The 19,093-nt window shown below is 44.5% G+C and overlaps 1 protein-coding gene across 3 annotated transcripts in view; it reads left to right on the forward strand.

The window, feature by feature from the left end:
- FYN (FYN proto-oncogene, Src family tyrosine kinase) overlaps nt 1–19,093 on the forward strand; it is a 148,537-nt gene that overhangs the window by 125,168 nt on the left and 4,276 nt on the right. For all 3 annotated transcript variants that reach the window (XM_063329766.1, XM_063329765.1, XM_063329767.1), the window contains 4 exons: nt 460–639; nt 2,487–2,563; nt 2,667–2,820; nt 11,300–11,431. In XM_063329766.1, coding sequence (XP_063185836.1) covers nt 460–639; nt 2,487–2,563; nt 2,667–2,820; nt 11,300–11,431 — 543 coding nt within the window. The remainder of the gene's footprint in view (nt 1–459; nt 640–2,486; nt 2,564–2,666; nt 2,821–11,299; nt 11,432–19,093) is intronic.

The following is a 19,093-nucleotide window of genomic DNA, read 5'->3' on the forward strand; positions in this document are numbered from 1 at the left end:
ATGTTTTTTTTCCTCTGACTCAGAACAAAACCAAAATGTCAAAATGTCTTGCAAATGGAAAGTTCTGGGTTTAACCAGTTTTGTTATCCAAATCCGTGACTGCAGCTGTGTTGTTTTCTGGAGCAATTACTTGTTAGCAAGGGAATACATAAGATGGGTTTCAGCAGTCCCAAGTTTCTTACTCAGAGAAGGTTTCTGTGGTCATCAGTGGAAGCATTGTCTGAGTAGGATAGCAGAGACTGTGCCCCAGTGCCAATGGGAGTATTATTTTTCAGTATAATAGAAAAAGACTAAAATATGAGGGAGGCGTGGGAGGAATATGATGATAAGGCAACATGGGAAACCACATTTTAAAAAAATAATAATTATATTAAGTGTCCTTGCTAGTTTATTCCTTGGTTACATTGGCAGAAAAAGGAGCAGGAGATGTTTAATCTAACTAAGTATCTGTGCTTGTAGGTACGTGGAACGGAAATACTAAAGTGGCTATCAAGACCCTGAAGCCTGGCACTATGTCTCCAGAATCCTTCTTAGAGGAAGCCCAAATCATGAAGAAGCTAAAACACGACAAACTGGTCCAACTTTATGCTGTGGTATCTGAAGAACCTATCTATATTGTCACAGAGTACATGAGCAAAGGTGAAGCCAGAGCTGCTGCCCTTGATAACAATATTTTTTCTTTGTTGATGCTCCTTGGGGATACACAGGGAGGCCCAGTGTGTTGTGTGAACAGCGTGTGAGGAAGGAGAGAAGGAACAGGAAGCTAAATTCACCTCTGGCTTCAGAAGAATTATGAATTTAGCTCTGAAGCAAGCCCAAAACCTGCCATCCCCTAGATGTACAAAGAAAATGTGCAGTAGGTGGGGAAGGGAGATGTTGGTGCAGCCTAAGTACTTCCAACTGCATCAGCATCTAAGCTTCCCCGACAAGTGGAGATTTGAATTTTCTAGATTTGAATGATACTACATGCTGCTTCCCAAGATCCTAGCTTTTCCTGGTACCAGAGAGTTCATATGGCATCTTCTTTCAGTGTTTACATGTCAGCCTCAGATTTCTGTTTCTTCTTTCGGCAATCCTGAGTTCTGTAACATGCACCTCGCTCCCAGGTCACAGCTTCATTTTCAGTTTACCCCATTTATCATTTTAATATCATTGGCACATATGATTCTTCCCTCCTCTTTCCCCTTCCCTTTACCCTTTTATCTTCTCTTTTTCTTTAAGCTACTTAACTGGTAATGATACAGTAACTGGTAACGATACAGTAAAATGAGAAAAGGAAAACTTTTCGCTCCGTCAGATCTCCAGCAGGGGTGCTGAGAGCATAGCAAAAAATCTGCTTGTTTTGGAAAAGCAAATGAACCAAATAGGAAACATAAGTTCTCACAGGGAAGTTTCATTGTACATTGGAGGATACACTCTGAAATTTTAAGTGCATTTTTTCAGTCTATTTGGAGTTGATTTTTATTTTCCTGGCAGGTGCCTGCCCACCTCCCTCCTCAGAGGCATCCAAGCCCTGACTAACTCACACTTTAATCATATGTCTCAGTGACAAGCATGTGCTTTTTCCCCTTTAAAAAAAGACTTCTCAAAATCCTTCTGAAGTACGTGGTTTATTTTGGCTTACTTTGCTAGTTTTTACAGTAACATTTTACATCTTTGGATCTGAGCTTGAGGCTGACGATTTATCAAGGGAGAAACGCCTAATCATCTGTCTTTTCCTCTTATTTGTTAAACCAATTCACTGACCTTATTTAAAGGAGACTGCCGCACTGCTTTGTTTGAATACATGGTTGGGAAGGCAGCTATAGCATCCTAGGCTTTTTTTAAAAGCTGCAGGGAACCTCCTAGCTTTCTTTTGCACAGGGAAACTGTGTCCTTATTGCTTTTGCGAAAATTGCTTTCATTTGATCTCTGCTTTGTCTTCTGTAGTTTTGCATAGTGGTCTTCTAAAATTAATGGTTTGTGCTACACTTAGTTATGGGTTACCTAGAGAAGGAGCACTACTAATCTAAGGAGAATTAGCCTCTGTTAATGCTAGCCCGTTTGGGCTTACCAGGCTCCAGGCTGACCTTTCTTTTGGAGCAGTTTGAGCTGGGATCTGACTTTCCATAGCTTGTGTGGCTTGGAACTGAGCTGATACTTTGTAGCTAACTGAGGCCTTTAGAGATCAGCAGGTATGTAGTTTCAAAGAGCACTGGAAAAGTTAAGAAAGATCAGTTTTCTCAGTAATGGTCAGGAAAATTATAAACAATGTTGTTTCTTTTCCCTGCAACTCTCTTTCGCCTAGTGACGTGTTCTTCTGCAAGCCAACCTTAAAGCCAAGTGACACAAGTATAATAGGAGAATTCTACGATATTGTGGGGTTTTTTTGAAACTGTCCACTTGAACTTGAAACATTGTGGTCTTTAATATTGCTGCACCTCCATCTTGATGAATAGCTGTTGTTTTACTAACATCTCTCTATTGTGTCAACTTTGCATTTACAGGGAGTTTGCTAGATTTCTTAAAAGATGGAGAAGGAAGAGCTCTGAAGTTACCAAATTTGGTGGACATGGCAGCCCAGGTCTGTCTTCAGAGTATTGAGCACTTCGGTGTATATGTTTTATAGCCCGTGTACGTCTGAGTCTGTTTTAAAATGCACCAATTGTGTTTCACGCTTCTCGCAGGTGGCTGCAGGAATGGCGTACATCGAGCGAATGAATTACATACACAGAGATCTGAGGTCTGCAAACATTCTGGTCGGGAATGGCCTAATATGCAAGATTGCTGACTTTGGATTGGCAAGGCTGATTGAAGACAACGAATATACGGCCAGACAAGGTAGATACAGCGGCAGGCGTAGCACTGAGGGTCATTCTTGTGACAAGGGAAGAGCAGAACATGGCTTTAAAAAACTTTCTCTCCTGTGCTTTGGGGTTGCTTTCAGTAAATCCTGAACTCATATTAACTCCTAGCCCAGAACTTCACTGCTGAATGCATGGCCTAAAGAGAACGTCCTATTTAGTTGTCTTCCCTTTAAATACTGACCACAATGAAACAAAGATGATGAGTGGGAGCACAGGTGGGTGAAGTGACAGGAAGGACAAGATCCTCATGGTGCCAAAACAAAGAGGATACTTAACTTACCAGCCTTAAAAGCCTGAATGGGGCAATTCAGAAAAGCCTATATAAGCTATTTCTTTTGTAGTGTGCCTTCTAGTATTTACTAACCACTATCAACATTGCTGTGCTGGTCTTATTTTCTTTATTTCAGATGGGTCAAAGAATTGTGTCTCTGTGCAATGGAACTGTCTCTCTGAGCACTATGTTTTCTCTGGGAACTTAAAATGTTACTTTAATAGAAAAGTCATTTTTCAGTGCCACACAGAGTGCTGGGCACAGCCGACCACTGATACACTATGAAAATGTATCAAAGAGTATTGTAGCTTTTTTAAAAAAGCATGTGTGTGTTCAGACTGAGCCATGACACAGGCTCTTTGTAGTTAGTCATTCTTTACAAGTCATGCTTAGTTGTCAGATGTTGGTCCAAGTTTGCAGAGCTACAGTTTTGTTCTCTTTCTGTTGGCACTACATTGGTAGTGCTTGCTCAGTGTGTGTCGGTAAATACCACTCCGTCCATTTCAGTGCCAAAGCCGAGGAGTGTCCCGTTAAACCCTGTTGTATGTCATCAGAAAGCACGGGTCGGTTAAGTACTTCATAACCTGCATTTACCCCTTCCAGTTGTGAGGTTTTTTCTCTTGACCAGAAGCCCTGGTTTCACCATGGATTTTGCCATTAATTCTTAAGAAAGAGCTAACCACTTTCTGTAACTTTCAAGTGTTGACAGAAGAAGCCAGAGAGTTTCCAGCATGCCTTGGCTTGGCCTGGGAGCAGCAGCTCTCACGCCATTCACACCCCCCTCAACTGCTGTCAGCAGTACCCAGTCGCAGGGATGTGGACCACAGCCTCCGTCCACCCTAAAAGTTGCCCGCTTCACATTCGGATGGCGGTGAGGCCTGATTATTTTAGGGGGGCCCTTGAAGAACCTGTGGTAGGTACAAATACAGAGAGTTAAGCACTATTGATTTCAGCCTGAGGGTGGGAATTGCTTCTTGCTAGGAAAAATAGCCTCATGTCATTCTCTCCAGAGTAACAAGAGTGTCGGCAGGCTCTGGTAGACAGAAAGCTGCCTGCGTGCCCTTCCCCTGCGTAAAATGAGACAAGTTTTCCTTGAACAAGGCGGCCAGATCCAGCCTGCAAAATGGCTTTGAAACAGTGTCCTATATTATCTCTATTTCTGTCTGGTTTATTGCCATGTTTTTGTTCCCTTTGGAAACCACCCGACATATAGTTTGACACGACTAATTATTTGGTTTAATAGACAAGTATGTGACCTACTTCTGGACAGATGTCTTCAGGCTCCTGATCCCTAGGAAATCCTCTGATGACCTGTTTGCTTCCTGGTTTAAATCTCTCAAAATAGTTTTGCCCTCTTCACATGTTAGAAAGCCATGAAAACCTGCCTGACTGATGTTGGAGAGAAGCTTAGATTTTTCAGACAATAAAAATTACTGGATTTTGGGTGGGAAAACTTTGATCTGAGAAAAGCATAATGCTGGGACTGGCAGGGAGAGGGAGCGTAGTCATGGGTATCTTCTGCCTTCTTCCGTGACGGAAATCACTTGTATTGTGGAAAAAGTGGCTGGGAAGAGAGAATTAGTTTGGCTTTTAACCTGCATGACTGATGATCAGGAGATGTGAATTGCGTTTGCCTGGCTTCATCTCATGGTGCAAGCACGGAGAAGTCACCCATACTTCCCATACTCCAGGGCAATGGACAAGACTTCCTTCCCCTGACCTGAGCGTGTCAGGCTTAAGTCCTTCTACTTGAGAGCTAGGGAATTCCTTGAGAGAGAGACCCACAGAGCTGTAATCACAGACACCTTGTAGAAAGGTTTTGCTACTTTCACTAATGTTTTTTTGACCCTTTCTTAAGCAGTAGCTTGTTCTAGGGAGGGGTGCATTTTTGACCGAGCAGCAGACTCTCAATTTACATTTCATTGCAATTAACCTGGCTTCGAAGCCAGCTGGGCAGCCAGGGTGAGCCTAGGACCTTTAATTTATTGAGGAAGAAACATGGTTTCTAATGTGCCACTGGAATTTTTCTTCCAGTGGGATTCAGTCCTGATTTGTTTAGTTAAACTTCAGATTCGAGCATTGCTTGGTGGAGACCACAGTATCAGAAGGAAATGGTTGCCTCTGCTTGTTTCCCATGACCTATTACTTTAGCCTCCAAGGGGATGCATCTGGGGACTGCTGTGTTTATCTAGCTGACTACTGCTTCAGTGGGAATTTTGACACGGGAGGAGAGCCTGGCCAGCAGAGGGGAGGGGGAGAGGGAGCACTCCAGCCTGGCAGCTCCTATGAGAGAAAGGAAATGTTTTGCCTTACAAAATATGAAGATTAAAGCCTTTGGTCACTCTCTCCTCAGCAGTCATCCTTCTCTTGGCTTAAGTGTGTTAGTACAGAGCTCACTGTTGGCGTGGGGCAGGGGTGGTTTTCTCCAGCCTTGCTTGATCTCCTGCTCCCTTCCCCCACTGTCACTTTTGTCTCCGATTAAATATTTTGAAAGGAAACAGATGGGGATACTTTGAGCCCCAGCGGGCTAGAGTGCAGGATTCCTGAACCTGTATGGGTATTACTGAGCCTGGTGGTAACGTTTTACTGACCGGTTTATTTTCTTTTTGATTTGAACAAAGGAGGCCTGACTGCTCCTGATTTATGAGAGGTAAATAAAAAGCAGTTTGTTGTCTGCACTGCTATTTCTCAGCAATCGTCAGGAAGGAAAGAGATGGTCATGCCACTAATGATTTAAAGTGTGTGACTAGCAGCTATACACTGCCATTAAATAATAACAAAAAAAAGTTCTTGGCTTGTAATGAGCATTTGGCTCCTCTTGCTTTTAGAGGAAGTGAGTAATCAAAGGGGAAAAACACGCCTGTTAAAGTGACGCCCATTTTAAAGGCTACACCGGTGGACTGTATTGCAGCCTGCACCATCAGGGCTTGCTTCTTCTGGCTGTTGCTGTTGCAACATCTTCCCCCCCACCACCACCACCAATGTCAGGCATTCAGTCTTGTTTCCTTCCCTCCGTGATGATGCTTGTGTCAGTCCTGTAAGGTGAGGCTTAAAACCTCTGGTATCCAACAGGACAGAGCGAAACTTCCCATCACCTCCAACGCAGGATTTCCCATGCAGTTCTGCTACCCTTACGGTGATCTGGTTCACAGCTACATGGAGTTTTGGCGAAGCACATGGCATTTTTGTGGAGAGTGCCGAGTGCTCTACAGAGTTGCTGGGGAAGAGTTGTTACTATTCTAAGCAGTAGCAGCTGATACAAATTTAAAATTGCCTTAATAAAAAAAGAACAGAGTTATTTTCCAGGCCTTGTTTCTACTGCATGCACTGGCAGCACTTGCAGCAATGCCGCTCCAAGCACACATGAAACAATAAGGATCTTTCTGATGCCTTCCAGACAAGTCAGAGCTATTCTGGGAGCTCTAGTACATGTTTGTAAACTCTCAGATCATTTTTGCCTCCTTAACACTTAGAAATATCTCCTTCCTGCCCTGCTTAAAAACAAGTGACGCTTCTTATTTTGATTTCCTAGAAATGAGTGGGGATTTTTTTCCCCTTCCAGGCTCTCCCCAGTCCTTTTGTAGAGGCTTGGCTCCCAGCTCACCAGCTAATCAGATCTCTCTTGTTCGCGACTGACTGTACTGCAGGCTGTAACGTCCAGGGCTTTGTTCTTGCTCTTTGCCTGCCATTCCACAGGCAAGCCATGGAGCAGATAGGAGGAAGGACTGTTGCTTCTCAGCAGCCAGCCCCCGGCGTCCCGGAGGGGGATCGCTCATAAGGCTCCTACAGAGACGCCATCTGCTCTGCGAGAAGGAGCGTGGCCAGGTCAAGAGGAAGGGCAAGGGGAAGGGGGGCGTGCTGGCAGAGGGCGAGAGGGGTGTTTAGACCCGCAGTTCCACCCCTTGTCCCCCGCTTCCCGGGGAGGGGGTCAGCCTGCAGAGCCCGCTTCTGATCGCTGATGTTTTGCCAGGCTTGTAATTTCATGTTCGTTCTCACAGCACAAACGAAATGTAATTGCGCAGTCCCTCCCACACGGCACTCATCATCGCCTACCAGGGCTGACTCGTTTCCTGTTACATGCTTGCTTCAGCACTTTGTTTTTACCTTTTGTGGCTTTCCCTTTCCAGCCCCAGGAGCGATTCACTGCTGTGCTACGTTCTCTGGTCACTAACCCAAGAGTTCCCGTGGGTTTTGGGTCTTAGTTGCTCGGGGTGCTGCGTTGGGTTTGGTTTTAAGGTACGAGAGGTACGAGAATTTGTAGCAATTCTAGAAACAGGATCATTATCAAGCTGGCAGTGGCTCTGGGGCATGAATTTCAGAGGTTTCTGCCTGATCGAGATTTAGATTTGAAAAAACAAAGCTCTGAGGGATTTTCGCTCGCCTCAGAAGAAACCATGCTGAGAGTTGTACGTCAAGGTCACTCAGTTATCCCAGCCCGCTCCACTCGTTCTCATCATGCGACCTGGTTATAGCCGACGAAGAATTAAAGCAGGGACACGGATTGATTTTTCCCAAGGAAATCCCCCAGGGAGATAACCTGTGTGAATGCCTGGGCAGAGCTGGGCAGCGGTCCCAAGAACAGGTTTGAGCCTCACAGAAATCCTCAGAGGTAGGAGGCAGGGCCGGCTGCCCTAACAGTAAATCGTATGAGCAGCTTTGGCTCAATGTGGTTGCAAGCAGTGCAGAAACCCAAAAAAGGCTTTCCCCAGGCTGAAATGTTTCAAAAAAAAGGACAGAGATAACAGCTGCAAATTATTACCTCACTCTGGGGCAAAGACAGGCTATCCTGACCTAATGAACGCAGTGCGTGGTTGGTTTGTACGTGTGGAGTTACTGACCTGCTAGTTTGTAATGGAACAGGTTCCAGCAAAAAAAAAGAGACAAATCCCCCCCCACTGATGTAAAATCTGCCTTCAAAGTAGGAGAGAGGCTGCCTTGTCAGCTGGGGTAATTTGGCTTATCAGATTTATTAACATGCTTGTCAGTAATACGCATTTTATCTGATGTTGTGATGCTGTAATTTGTTTGCAGCACAAACTCAGCTGGTTTAATAAGCTGCTGAGAGCTGGGCAGAGGGAGGGGGTGGGTTTTTTAATTGGTGTGTTGGTTTGAGAGTGAGTACGGAGACTATGTGTCGGTCAGGAGCCGTGCGCAGCCTCTGGCCTGTGCGAGCGCCTGGTACAGCTGTAGCAATTGGGAGGCTTTGGAGCAGCGCCCAACAGGGACTTTTGTGTTTTCAGTGCTAGGCGTTAGATGGGAGGTAGCACCTGGGGGGGCCCCGTTGGACACAGACACACACACACACACGCTGTACCTGCAGCTGTGCAGGTGGCCAGGCCGGTACATCCTCACTTGTCTGCTGTCCCCTTACTGGTGGCACTGCCATACTGGGTTGCAGGCTCTCTTGGACAATCTAGCCTCCAGCATGCATCGCAGGGCCAGAAAACCATGAGGCAGGTCCCTACTAGCAACTTCTCTGCCAACCTTGCCTGTCCCTCCTCCCCATCTATCACTTCAAACCAAAGTTCAGCAAATACTGCACAAAAGGCAGGACACAGGATTTTTATATTAGTTGTTTTAGCCAGAGAATCACCCTCAGCAGGGGCAACATAGAAATGTAATGAGTAGCTATCCTGTCATCGGAAAATCCACAGCACAGACCCCATTTGTCTTCTCCAGCAGTGCTCATCACAGTCCAATAGTGTTTGTACTGCTTTAGCTCTCAGGAGAGGGGATGTGATGGAATTGTCCCCGCTTCTCACCTACTTAGCTTGCTTCTCATCTTCCCATGGGCCCCGGACATTCCATGTACTCAGCTCCCAGTGCCACACTGTCAGTAGATGAGGAAGGCAAAAATACCAGGGGAGTTGGCCACAAAGGAGTCTGAAGAGATTTCTTTTCCCCAAAGATGGGTTGTGGGTGGTTGCTACCTTTGGATCTGAGTATGAAGCATAAGGGAATTAGACCAGGTTTGGCTCAGCTTCTCTGGAAAACACAGCTGCTTTAAAAAAAATAAAAATAAAAATTGTTGAATAAAATGTGTGCAACAAGTGAATGAGCAAGCCTTCATGTTTGGCTGTCTCACATACCACCAGCCAACGTCCAGGCCTTCAGGCTACTGGCCAGCCTGGAGCTATTCGTTCAGCTGGCGTGGAGTTTGTGTACTATCTCAGCTGCACGTATGAGAGAGCAGAGGGACCTTAGCCCTCATATTCATGGCATGCCTGCATATAAGCCCATCTAAAGCCACGCACCAGATACACACAGCCTGCAGTTTTTCCAGGGATCGGTAAGGGGTGTATATCCCCAGGACCTGCCGGTGGCAGGGGGAGCCGGTTGCCAACCCCATGTGGCTGCTGGTGCTGCGGGAGTGGGGACAGCTTCCAGGAGAGAGGCTCAAGTGATGGCAGGCTGCTGCTGCAGAGATCACAGAATCACAGAATGGGTTGGAAGGGACCTTAAAGATCATCTAGTTCCAACCCCCTGCCACGGGCAGGGACACCTCCCACTAGACCAGGCTGCTCAAAGCCCCATCCAGCCTGGCCTTGAACACTTCCAGAGATGGGGCATCAAGGTGAATTTTAAGAGAAGATTAAGTAAATTTTGAGTCTTGTAAACTAAGATTGGTCCCATGAAGAAGTGTAAGTTAGGGAGACTGAGACCAAAGCCGAGCACCCAAATTTTAGCTCCTGCCTTGCATATCAACTAATGAAAATACAGAAGAGACAGGCTTTTTTGAAAGTGAAGGCATCCAAAAATCCTCCGGCACCTTTGCAAATCTAACCACTGACATGTTGATGCTTAACCAGACTTAAGTTCCTGTCTTCAGGCACTAAGGATTTGAAACTTTGTTTTCCGTCTCTTAATTTAGCATGGCATACTTGAGCAACTGCCGTTTTCCCTAGAAAAACGCGTTTGTTTCTGAGTAATATTCTCTCTTAGGATCACTTACATGTAGAGCAGGAAAAACTTTAGCACACCTGATGTTCTACTAAGTAAGGAGATGAGAATTACTGTGTTTACTTTATACTCTGAGTCAAGTCAGATTGCGGCATATAGCAGAAGATACGGGGCATCAGGCACTGGATGTGACGGCAGAACAGCGCCGGCAGGAACCGTAAACAGTGCCGTAACTTCACTCCCTGAAAGTGATTTGTCCATGTTGTTACACTTTCCACACTCCTCCTGAAAGCTAAGGGAACTTTTATGAGAGAGTGGTGAGAAGTCAAAGTCAGCCTGTTTCCAAATTCAAGAGTGTTTGTCACTAGGGATCAGCAATAAGCAATGCAACTCTTTTGCCTGTATGTTAATACAAGGCACCAGGGAAATGTCTGCATATTTTTTCGTACATACTATGAGTTAATTATTACCACAAGACTTTTCTTTAAAGTCATACTGAAAATATTTTCCCTAAGAAAACAGTAAATGATTGGAAAAGCAAATAAATCAGCGTTTAAAGGCTTGTTATCTTACCATCCTTACCACAACTGGCTCCTGCAAGCTCTGATGATGGATGAGCACATTAGAACTGCACGTATTTAAGGCCCTACAGGCTTTTCAGTGCCAGGAGCTTAAAGTACACTGTCAAGTTATAAATCACAGGCCAAAGTCGTGCCTTGACATCATTGCACTCCAAGCAACTCAAATGGCAGTATTATTTTTAAGTCCTTGCATGTTTCTAATGAAATATTAGGTTTGTTTTCAATTTACGTTTTTACCATGTTTGTTTGTTTTGCATTTTGCTCAGCTTGAGCAGGGAAACTGGGAGGTACATTTCTAATAAATCTCACTTCTATTCATACATGCTAACTGTGTTTGACTTGCAAATATCACAGGGAAATGTTAATTTAAAACATTTCGCGAGAAAGAATTTCTATTATGTTGGGCTTATTGGTTTTTAAAACTTTTTTTTTTTTCTTTTATGAAACTTCAAACCTGAATTAAAATGTCTTAGCCTTCTCTTGGGATGTGGGACAAACCCACCCCTTCCCTGCTAAGTCTTTCCTTCTGCCCTACACGTTCCACCCGCCCGTCCTCTCTGACCGTAGTCCATGGAGCTGTTTGTTAACACTTGCCTGCAGCTCTGTCCTCCGGCACGTGTTGCAGAACACAACACTCACCTGCCAACCGGTACTTTGATTCTGTCTCTGTTCTGATGAAGTCTCATTTATTCTTTCATTAGGTGCAAAGTTTCCCATTAAATGGACGGCACCAGAAGCAGCATTGTATGGAAGGTTCACAATAAAGTCAGATGTGTGGTCTTTTGGCATCCTACTGACAGAGCTGGTAACAAAAGGGAGAGTGCCATACCCAGGTAAGAAAACAGCCCTGCGTCATCTGGGGAAAGGAGTGGGAACGAGCCGTATGCTTAAATTGGAATGTGTATTTATTTTCATTGGGCTCAAAGGAGGATGGTTACCATGCATAAGTTCTGTGTATGCTTGAAAATGGTCCTGACTGAAAGCCGCTGTGTGATGGTCATGATAAAAGTGTCAAGAGGACAGAAAATCCAACGTATTCATTTCTACATTTTTTAATTGTTCTCAATTGAACTAATATGCTTTCTAGCCAAATAATGAAAGCAATGTAAAATTACTATACTGTGGAGCAAAGAGCTCTCCACAGTATCGCATTCACTTTAAGATACCAATGGTTAAACTCACAGAGTTTATTCTGCCATTTATTCTGTCAGTCTGGTTCTCTACAAGGTTTGATGACTGTCTGAATGTCTGGCATTACCAAATCTCTTTTTTATAAACTCTTAAATTTCAAACCTTACTTTCAAGGCAGATGGGAAGGAAAGAAAATAATTCTGTAATGTGCAGGCCGGAGCTCATGGCAGGGTCACAGCGGGGCCAGATTCTCTGCATGGGGGAACCGGAGGCCCCATGGCTCTTTGTTGAAACCCTGCCAAGTATCCAATGGATTAAGATTTGTAGGAGGGGTGATTAGATCTGCCTATGCAGAAAGAGCTTTTCATTCTGTTGCCCCCCTTGAAGATTGTAGGCATTCAGGTGAAGAGGAACGGGGTGAGGTGAAAGCAGTGCCTTACACGGAAAAGAATTTAATCCCTTCATTTTCTTATCAGCACAGATATTGAAAACATAGCTGCATCTGTATTCTTCTATTTTTTTTTAATGTCTCCAAATACTCACCAGTACGAGTGTGTGCACTGCAGATGATTTAATGGAAAGTGCCCTAAAGCAGTTTCGATTTTCCAGTCTGTGCTATAATCAAGCAGTCAGATCTATACATCAAATTGTGCAGGAAAAGCATCAAGGTGGAGTTCGGTTTATCCCGTGGTATCTCACGTCACTTCAGAAGACTGAGCTCTGCAAAACTAAACTCCCAGAGTTTTACCAGGAATTTCAACTTTGCTAGCTCCTAGCAGCCAGTAGCTGATTTTTGGGAAGAGAATATGGGGACTGGAAGGCTTCTCGTGATCGGCAGTGAATTTTGGCATGATTAACAGGGAGCAGCTTAATAAAGATGTCACAGTGACAACAGAATGAGGTAGCAGAAAGTGAGATGACGTGTTTCTGTGGGATGGATGAGTCCCTCTGCCCAGCACTTCCCCATGCAGTTAAAGAAAAGCAGGTGTTGCCACCCCACAGAGCGGCTGTGTCAGTCGCTGGCACAAAGGTCTTCTTGCCATGAGGATTACTGGCAGTGGCGTGGGAAAGACGTGATTTCTGAGGGTTTATTGAGGGTTAAATGCAGACATGGCACAGTGTGCAAAGGTGGAAGACAGAAGATGTGTAAGACTTAGGCTGATACAGTTTCTCCCAGAGGGTGGGCAACGCTCCTCACTGAGCTGCAGGAAGAGGAAATTGCTCTACCAGTCACTCCCAGCAGAGTGGGTGCACAGGGGCTCTCGCCAGCCAGGGCAGAGTTAGGGTGAATTTTTTTCCCTGAGCTCCACATTGGTGGGGCAGAGATGCTTGGTGACTAGCCTTCTCACAGGCACACTCACACATGCAGGAAAAATACTATTTTGAGCAAAAGTGACTGCCTAAACCCCGTGTTAACTCACGCGTTTGTAATTGAATACAGTGTTGGCCATTGGCAGCAGAGGATGTCTGCATTTCCCAAGTGTTCCTTTCCCTCCCTGAAGCAGAAGGAGGCCACTGGATGTGTGTTTAAGTGCTTGCAATATATAACTTCTTGTAGGACCCATGACAGAAATCTCAGGCATGGTCTGTGTCCTGAACATGTGGACAGTTTTATTATGTGGCAGTTTGAGCACATCAAAGACAACTAGCGGCATCTCTCCGCTTTCAGCGCCGCCCTCCCCCTTCATCCCTCACTGCACAAAGCCCTCACACACTGAAAGTCCTTCCGGCTCGCTCTCCCCCACCCATGCTAGGAAGACATCAAGTAGCTGGAAGCAACTTTTTTGTGTGTTACATACCACAGAGACAGCAATTCCTCTGGATGGTCATGTACTTCCTCAGTTACACACTGCCCAAACTCTACACCAGGGCTATTCCTCCCCACCGGGACTCCCACCGGCCTCAGCCAGGAGGCCTTGAACATCCTCATGGTCACCATCACTCCCCTCTCTGTCAGTTTTACCTAAGGGCAGCCTCTATTTTAAATCTGAATTTCCAAAGTCTTTAGAGATTTCAATGCAATCTCTTTCCCCAGATCCTACTGGGAAAGCTCTGATAGGCTGAGGCAATGGTGGAGGGGAACTGGGACCTTCTCAAAAGTGTCTGTCTTTGCATGTGGGTTGAAAAGAGGGCTCAGACTTCCCAAGGTGACAAAGACCTCCTGAGCTCCTCAAAAAAGACTCTATTTTCCCCTGACATAAAAAGGATCATTCATCTCCTGCTTCATGCTGGGGAGAGGCAGGACCTCTTGGAAGGATAAGGTTTCATAAATTCAAGTCCCTGTCTGGAGCAGGGAGCAGCGTTCAGATGCACCCACAGGGCTTTTCCTGCCATAGCGGCATGGCTTGCACAAGGAGGAAAAGATGGGAGTTCAACCATCCTGAGAGGCAAGACTCAGCCCTCTTCACCCAAGTAGACAGCCTATAGGTGAGAGAATGCAGTTTGTAGGCACTGCCAACCACTTTCACACCCAAGGCATTTGGATTTGCAAGCTCTGGAAAGGGTCAGCCTTGAAACAAAGAGGGTCATGAGGCTGTCACTCATCTGTTTCTGAAATAGTTGTGGACTTGTTCTCCTGATGTTCCTGCTTACAGCTTGTAGCAGGCCGGGGGTAGCAGGGAGAGGCCCTCAGACAAAGGGATTGCTGTCTCACTTGACAAGATCTTTGTGCCTGGAGAGGTTATTTATAGCACACACCCCAGTCCTGTGGTGGTAACCATGCCCACAGGGCATTGTACCTCATGCCTTGGGGAACCAGGCATTATTTTAAGCTTCTGTAGAAGAAGGGAAAAGCACAACGAGGAGGACAGAAGAAGAAGGCAAGCAGTATATAGGAGGGGAACAGACTGTGTGGAACAGGACTTGACATTCATTGTCCCCCAGATTTCAAGCAGTTCCTGTCCTGATGACTCATTTTGGAAGACAAGCTGGAGCAGTGGTGGGACATGTGAGCTGTAAAGATTTTGCTGGCAGAGATGAAAATCAGGCTAGAGTTCATAACCAAGCCTTGTCCCAGACCCTACAGCTCCCACAAGCAAGACTGACTTTTTGACAGGTGTCCTCATCTTTGTCCTTCAACCAAGCCCGTTCCTCTATCAATAGATGTGATGGACCACTATGATAACTAATTTATTAGTGCTTTTCCTAGCCTTCCCTAATGCTTTCCCAGTTTTTTCACAAGGCAGCAGATTGAAATAAGCAACTTTCACAGTCTTTCTGGGCATTGAGGTTCTATTTCCACAATTACAGTGGGGAAATAAAAACTAGATATGGGCAGAAGAGGAACCAAGTTTAAAAACCAGTCTGCTTAGTCAACCTTTTTCAGTGTCTGTTTCTTTCCCCTTTCACAAATTCCCCTTGAATCTTAGTTTTGGGTTTTTTAGTGGAATTTAAGAGTAGGAGGCTGCATTTCTCTAGCAGTAGTCAGAGAATTTGGGGGGTTTTAACATGTTGCCTTTTGGATAGGCAAAAATCTCAGCTGCACTGAACAAGCACCACTGAACTCGTCCCTTCTGCTTTCTGCTGCACTTGTCACATCAAAAGCATTTACATTTTATGTCAAATGTGACAGCCATCACGATGCTATCCACATTGCTGCCTCCGGCCAGGCAGGTCTTTGAGTTTGGGCTCCCAGCAGTTCCATAGTCCCTGGGGAGCTGTGTTCAGCCTCCTCATCCCTGGGGGAAGCCGGGTCACAAGTGCCAGAGAGCGGATGGTACAGCTGCCCAAGCCTGGGGCTGAGTACACATCAGTGTGTACCGTAACCATGGATGGTAGGTAAGGAGTTGGGAGAGATGCGTACTCAGCACATAGCACAGTTAAGCTCAGGTGGGTTTATTTGTAAGCAGGAAAGCTCCACTTACAAATGCTGTGGCTCAAAGTTGCATCTCTTATACCAAGCAAATAACAACTTATTTTAAAGAACAAAACCAAAACCAAAACGAACCACCCCACCCCCAACAGATATAGATAGCCTAACTTTGTGGGTGTTTTGAGTATGAGGAGTTGTTGGGGGTTTTCAGGCCTTAATTTCTAAATGAAGTGGCATGACTTCCAGATTTTTAAAACTTGTTACTACTTTTGCACAGAAATAACGGAATTGCACACAAAATAACTATTGTATTCAGTAAGAAGAGCATTATGCTTCAAAGGCTGTCTTCCTTTAGGAGCAACTATTGTGCCTCTGTATGGAATAATCTCCCTGCCTAAGGCCCATAACCCATCCCTGTGCCCTCACCTCTGGCTTTTCTTTGGCGCTCACCATGGAAGATAGAAATTCTGCTTCTAGATCAAGATGAATAAAACCCCAAAATCAACCTGTCTCCATTGTACCTCTCTCTTTTGAGAGCATGCTCTGAGTCCTAACATGATCCAGCCCCTCTGGAGGACTACACAGTTTTACCTTCTCAACTGTACTAGAGAAGGGCAAACATGTCTGAGGAACCTTTGAACATGAGCAGAGGCACAGCTCTGGGTTCCTGGAGAATCTGAAATACGGCATTTCTGGGGATGGACAGCAGCTGAACTGTTGCTTTAAGAGTCCTGCTTTGAGCATTTGTGTCTGTATTAATTTGATCTTTGGTCTGAAATCATGCAGTGGGTCCTGAAGGAGCACAGTTCTCAGTCTGACAGAAAAAGTGGCTTAAAACCATCACTGTCCTCACTGGACTTCACGCTGCCCAAAGTAACCTATATAGCCTATTAGCTCTGGACGTGGGGACGCTGCCTGGTTACAGTAATGTTTCCTGTCTTCTGGAAGAGCAGCGTTGCCCAGATCTGTGCTATTTGCACATCTGCTGCCCTCCATCTAATCAAGGTCCTCAGAGCACTCCAAAGCACTTTCCGGTGTTTTCTTTAGCCCCAACTGGAAACTTTACATCTCTTTTATGTCACAGTAACTCTTACTACTGCAGCTTTTCTAGGAAAAGTCAAGTAGCATTGCATTTCAGTCCCCAGGCTATATGGGCAGTAGATTTTTATTGTATTGAGCATTAAAGTGGCCATATCCTGCGGCATCCTAAGACTATTGGAGGTTTCATTAATAAAGCTGAATGGTGGGAGGTTATTTCATTTTTACTCTTCTCAGGGAATAAAAAGCTAATGGAAAAACCATCTTTTGGAAATTGGATGTTTCCTTCTTGGTCCAAATGGTAGTTCTTGAAACATCATGAGCACAAACTGATTTTCAAGCAGGTGAAATAGCTGTAGTCTACAGAAGAATATTGCTGAGTAGTTTATTCCGCAGATTTAAGGATTTTAGGATAAACTTTTAAGGGGTCTAGAAGTGTACTGTAAGCAGAATTTCATTTATTATTTACTAAAAGAGTTGAAACTCTCGGGTATTCATTAGGAGAGAGAAGTGGTACAGACTGCTCAAATATTCTGTCTGTGGTGTTAGAAGTGCAGATACAACAGGCTCCTGCTATCAAAAGAGAAACACTAAAACTTGTAGAGTAAGATAAGGGAAACTAGATAATAGGTTTGTAAACAAAAATAGACCATTTAAGAGATAAAAAGTATACCCAAAACACTGCTATCTTTATACGTCTGACAAATAATCCAATTAATTTCAAAAAAAAAAAGTATTTGAAACTCCTTTTTTAAATTAGCAGCACATGTCAAAACCGACAGAATTTCTTTGGCAAATCCTAGATGCCGCAGCCCTTACTGGCTGTATGGATTCCAGTAAGGAACATGAGGATTACTTGGTTTAGTTTCATATCTGGGTTTTACTGGGAGGGAGGGGAAAGGAGAGAGGAAAAGAAGGGTATTTTCCTGGATTATACTGTGATGAGGAAACCTGGCTTCACTGACTTCCCAGAGACAAAAAATGACTATGATTTCAGACAGCAATGTCTCTTTCATGTTCTTTTTTCCATGGTTTTTTTAACAAAGGGAAGTGAAGAGCTGTTGATGTTTTTCCTCCCCCCTCTCTCTCCTCAGGGTTTTTGTTCCAGCATACAGTTCGTTATCAAGTTTCAGAGTGTGCTTTGCAGCACTGAGTAATACACTGGATAAAAGTACCAAACATTTGATATCTTAGAATAACAAATCAGTTGGGAAGGACCTTTGCTGCTGCTGTTGCTACCACCCATGTTGTACTTAGAGCTGTACTGCCAAAATAAAAACAAAGAACGCAGTTTGTGTTTTAGATATATAAAATAGATGAGTTACTGGTAATGCTTATTTTTGTAGCCTTTAATATGTAAGGGAAGCAAAGCACAGCAGAAGTTCTTACCCCAAAACGTGAGGTAAATCAGCTGATTCAAAGACAAGCATATGAAAAAAGGGTGCAGATTTTTGTTCAAAATACGAATTAAAAAAATTAATATTGAGAACAGAACATGAGAAAAATGCCCAGTTTTCTCTTGTAGCATCATGAAAACAGCAAGGCCAGAAGGTTTGGGTTGATGCTGCCTTTGGGTTGGTGATGACTAACAGACCACTAGCGTTGTTTTGTAATTTAATAAAAAAGTAGAATATGTTTGGATAATGAGGAACACCCAAACATTTGTTCAGTGTGTGGCAAGCTTTTCTGGTTTGTTGTGAGCCTGTGTGCCCTAACAACATCAGTTTGGAGTCAGTAATACAGGAGAACCTTAGCTCTATGCAGAGTCGGATGTCTGCAGACGACCATTATTACTCTACGTTCATCATTCTGTGGAGTCCTAACCACGGACCACTTTAGGTGCTGTACAAAGTGTTTGCTTCTACTCATAAACATGTTAACAGTGGGTGGATGGAGGTGATCAATCAAACATAAGAAACCAGTGCTAAAGTGTTGGTCTGCAGGTTAGGAAATACTGTAAATGAGAAACCTAACCTTTGTTTTTGCAATTATCACTGCTGAAGGGAATGGTTTGTAGGAGAATGAAGCAGTTTTCCGGGGAGGTTCCTCCATGTGCAACAGGCAGCGTAAGAAACAGCACATCAGTGCTTGTTTGAAAATGGAACATGCTGCAGTAGGCTAACCAGAACTGTGGATTCACCAGGATGTGGCCAAATGAGAGTCTAAAGGCTGGCGAGGTGGCCTGTGAGAGGCTTCGAAAGTGAAGACACGCAGCTTGTATTTCACGTAGTAGGCAACGAGGAGCAAGCGGCAAGACCGTGCAAGGAGTGGTTACAGCAACAGGCTAGGAAAATGATCTTTGCAGAGACCTTGCAAATGGATATCAGCAGGAGGAAACTACCCTGTCAGGATAAGAGGAAAAGGTGTTTTGTAATCCTAACCTGAGATGAGAATCTAAATATGGATGGTCAGGAAAGGCTGTATTTTGCGGATGCTTTTTTAAAACATCTTCAAGAATTAAACACAGCCAGGATGTGAGGACACAGAATAAAGACCAAATGCAAGGAAACAGCAA

This window comes from Chroicocephalus ridibundus, chromosome 3 (assembly GCF_963924245.1).
Source record: "Chroicocephalus ridibundus chromosome 3, bChrRid1.1, whole genome shotgun sequence".
Classification (NCBI taxonomy): domain Eukaryota; kingdom Metazoa; phylum Chordata; class Aves; order Charadriiformes; family Laridae; genus Chroicocephalus; species Chroicocephalus ridibundus.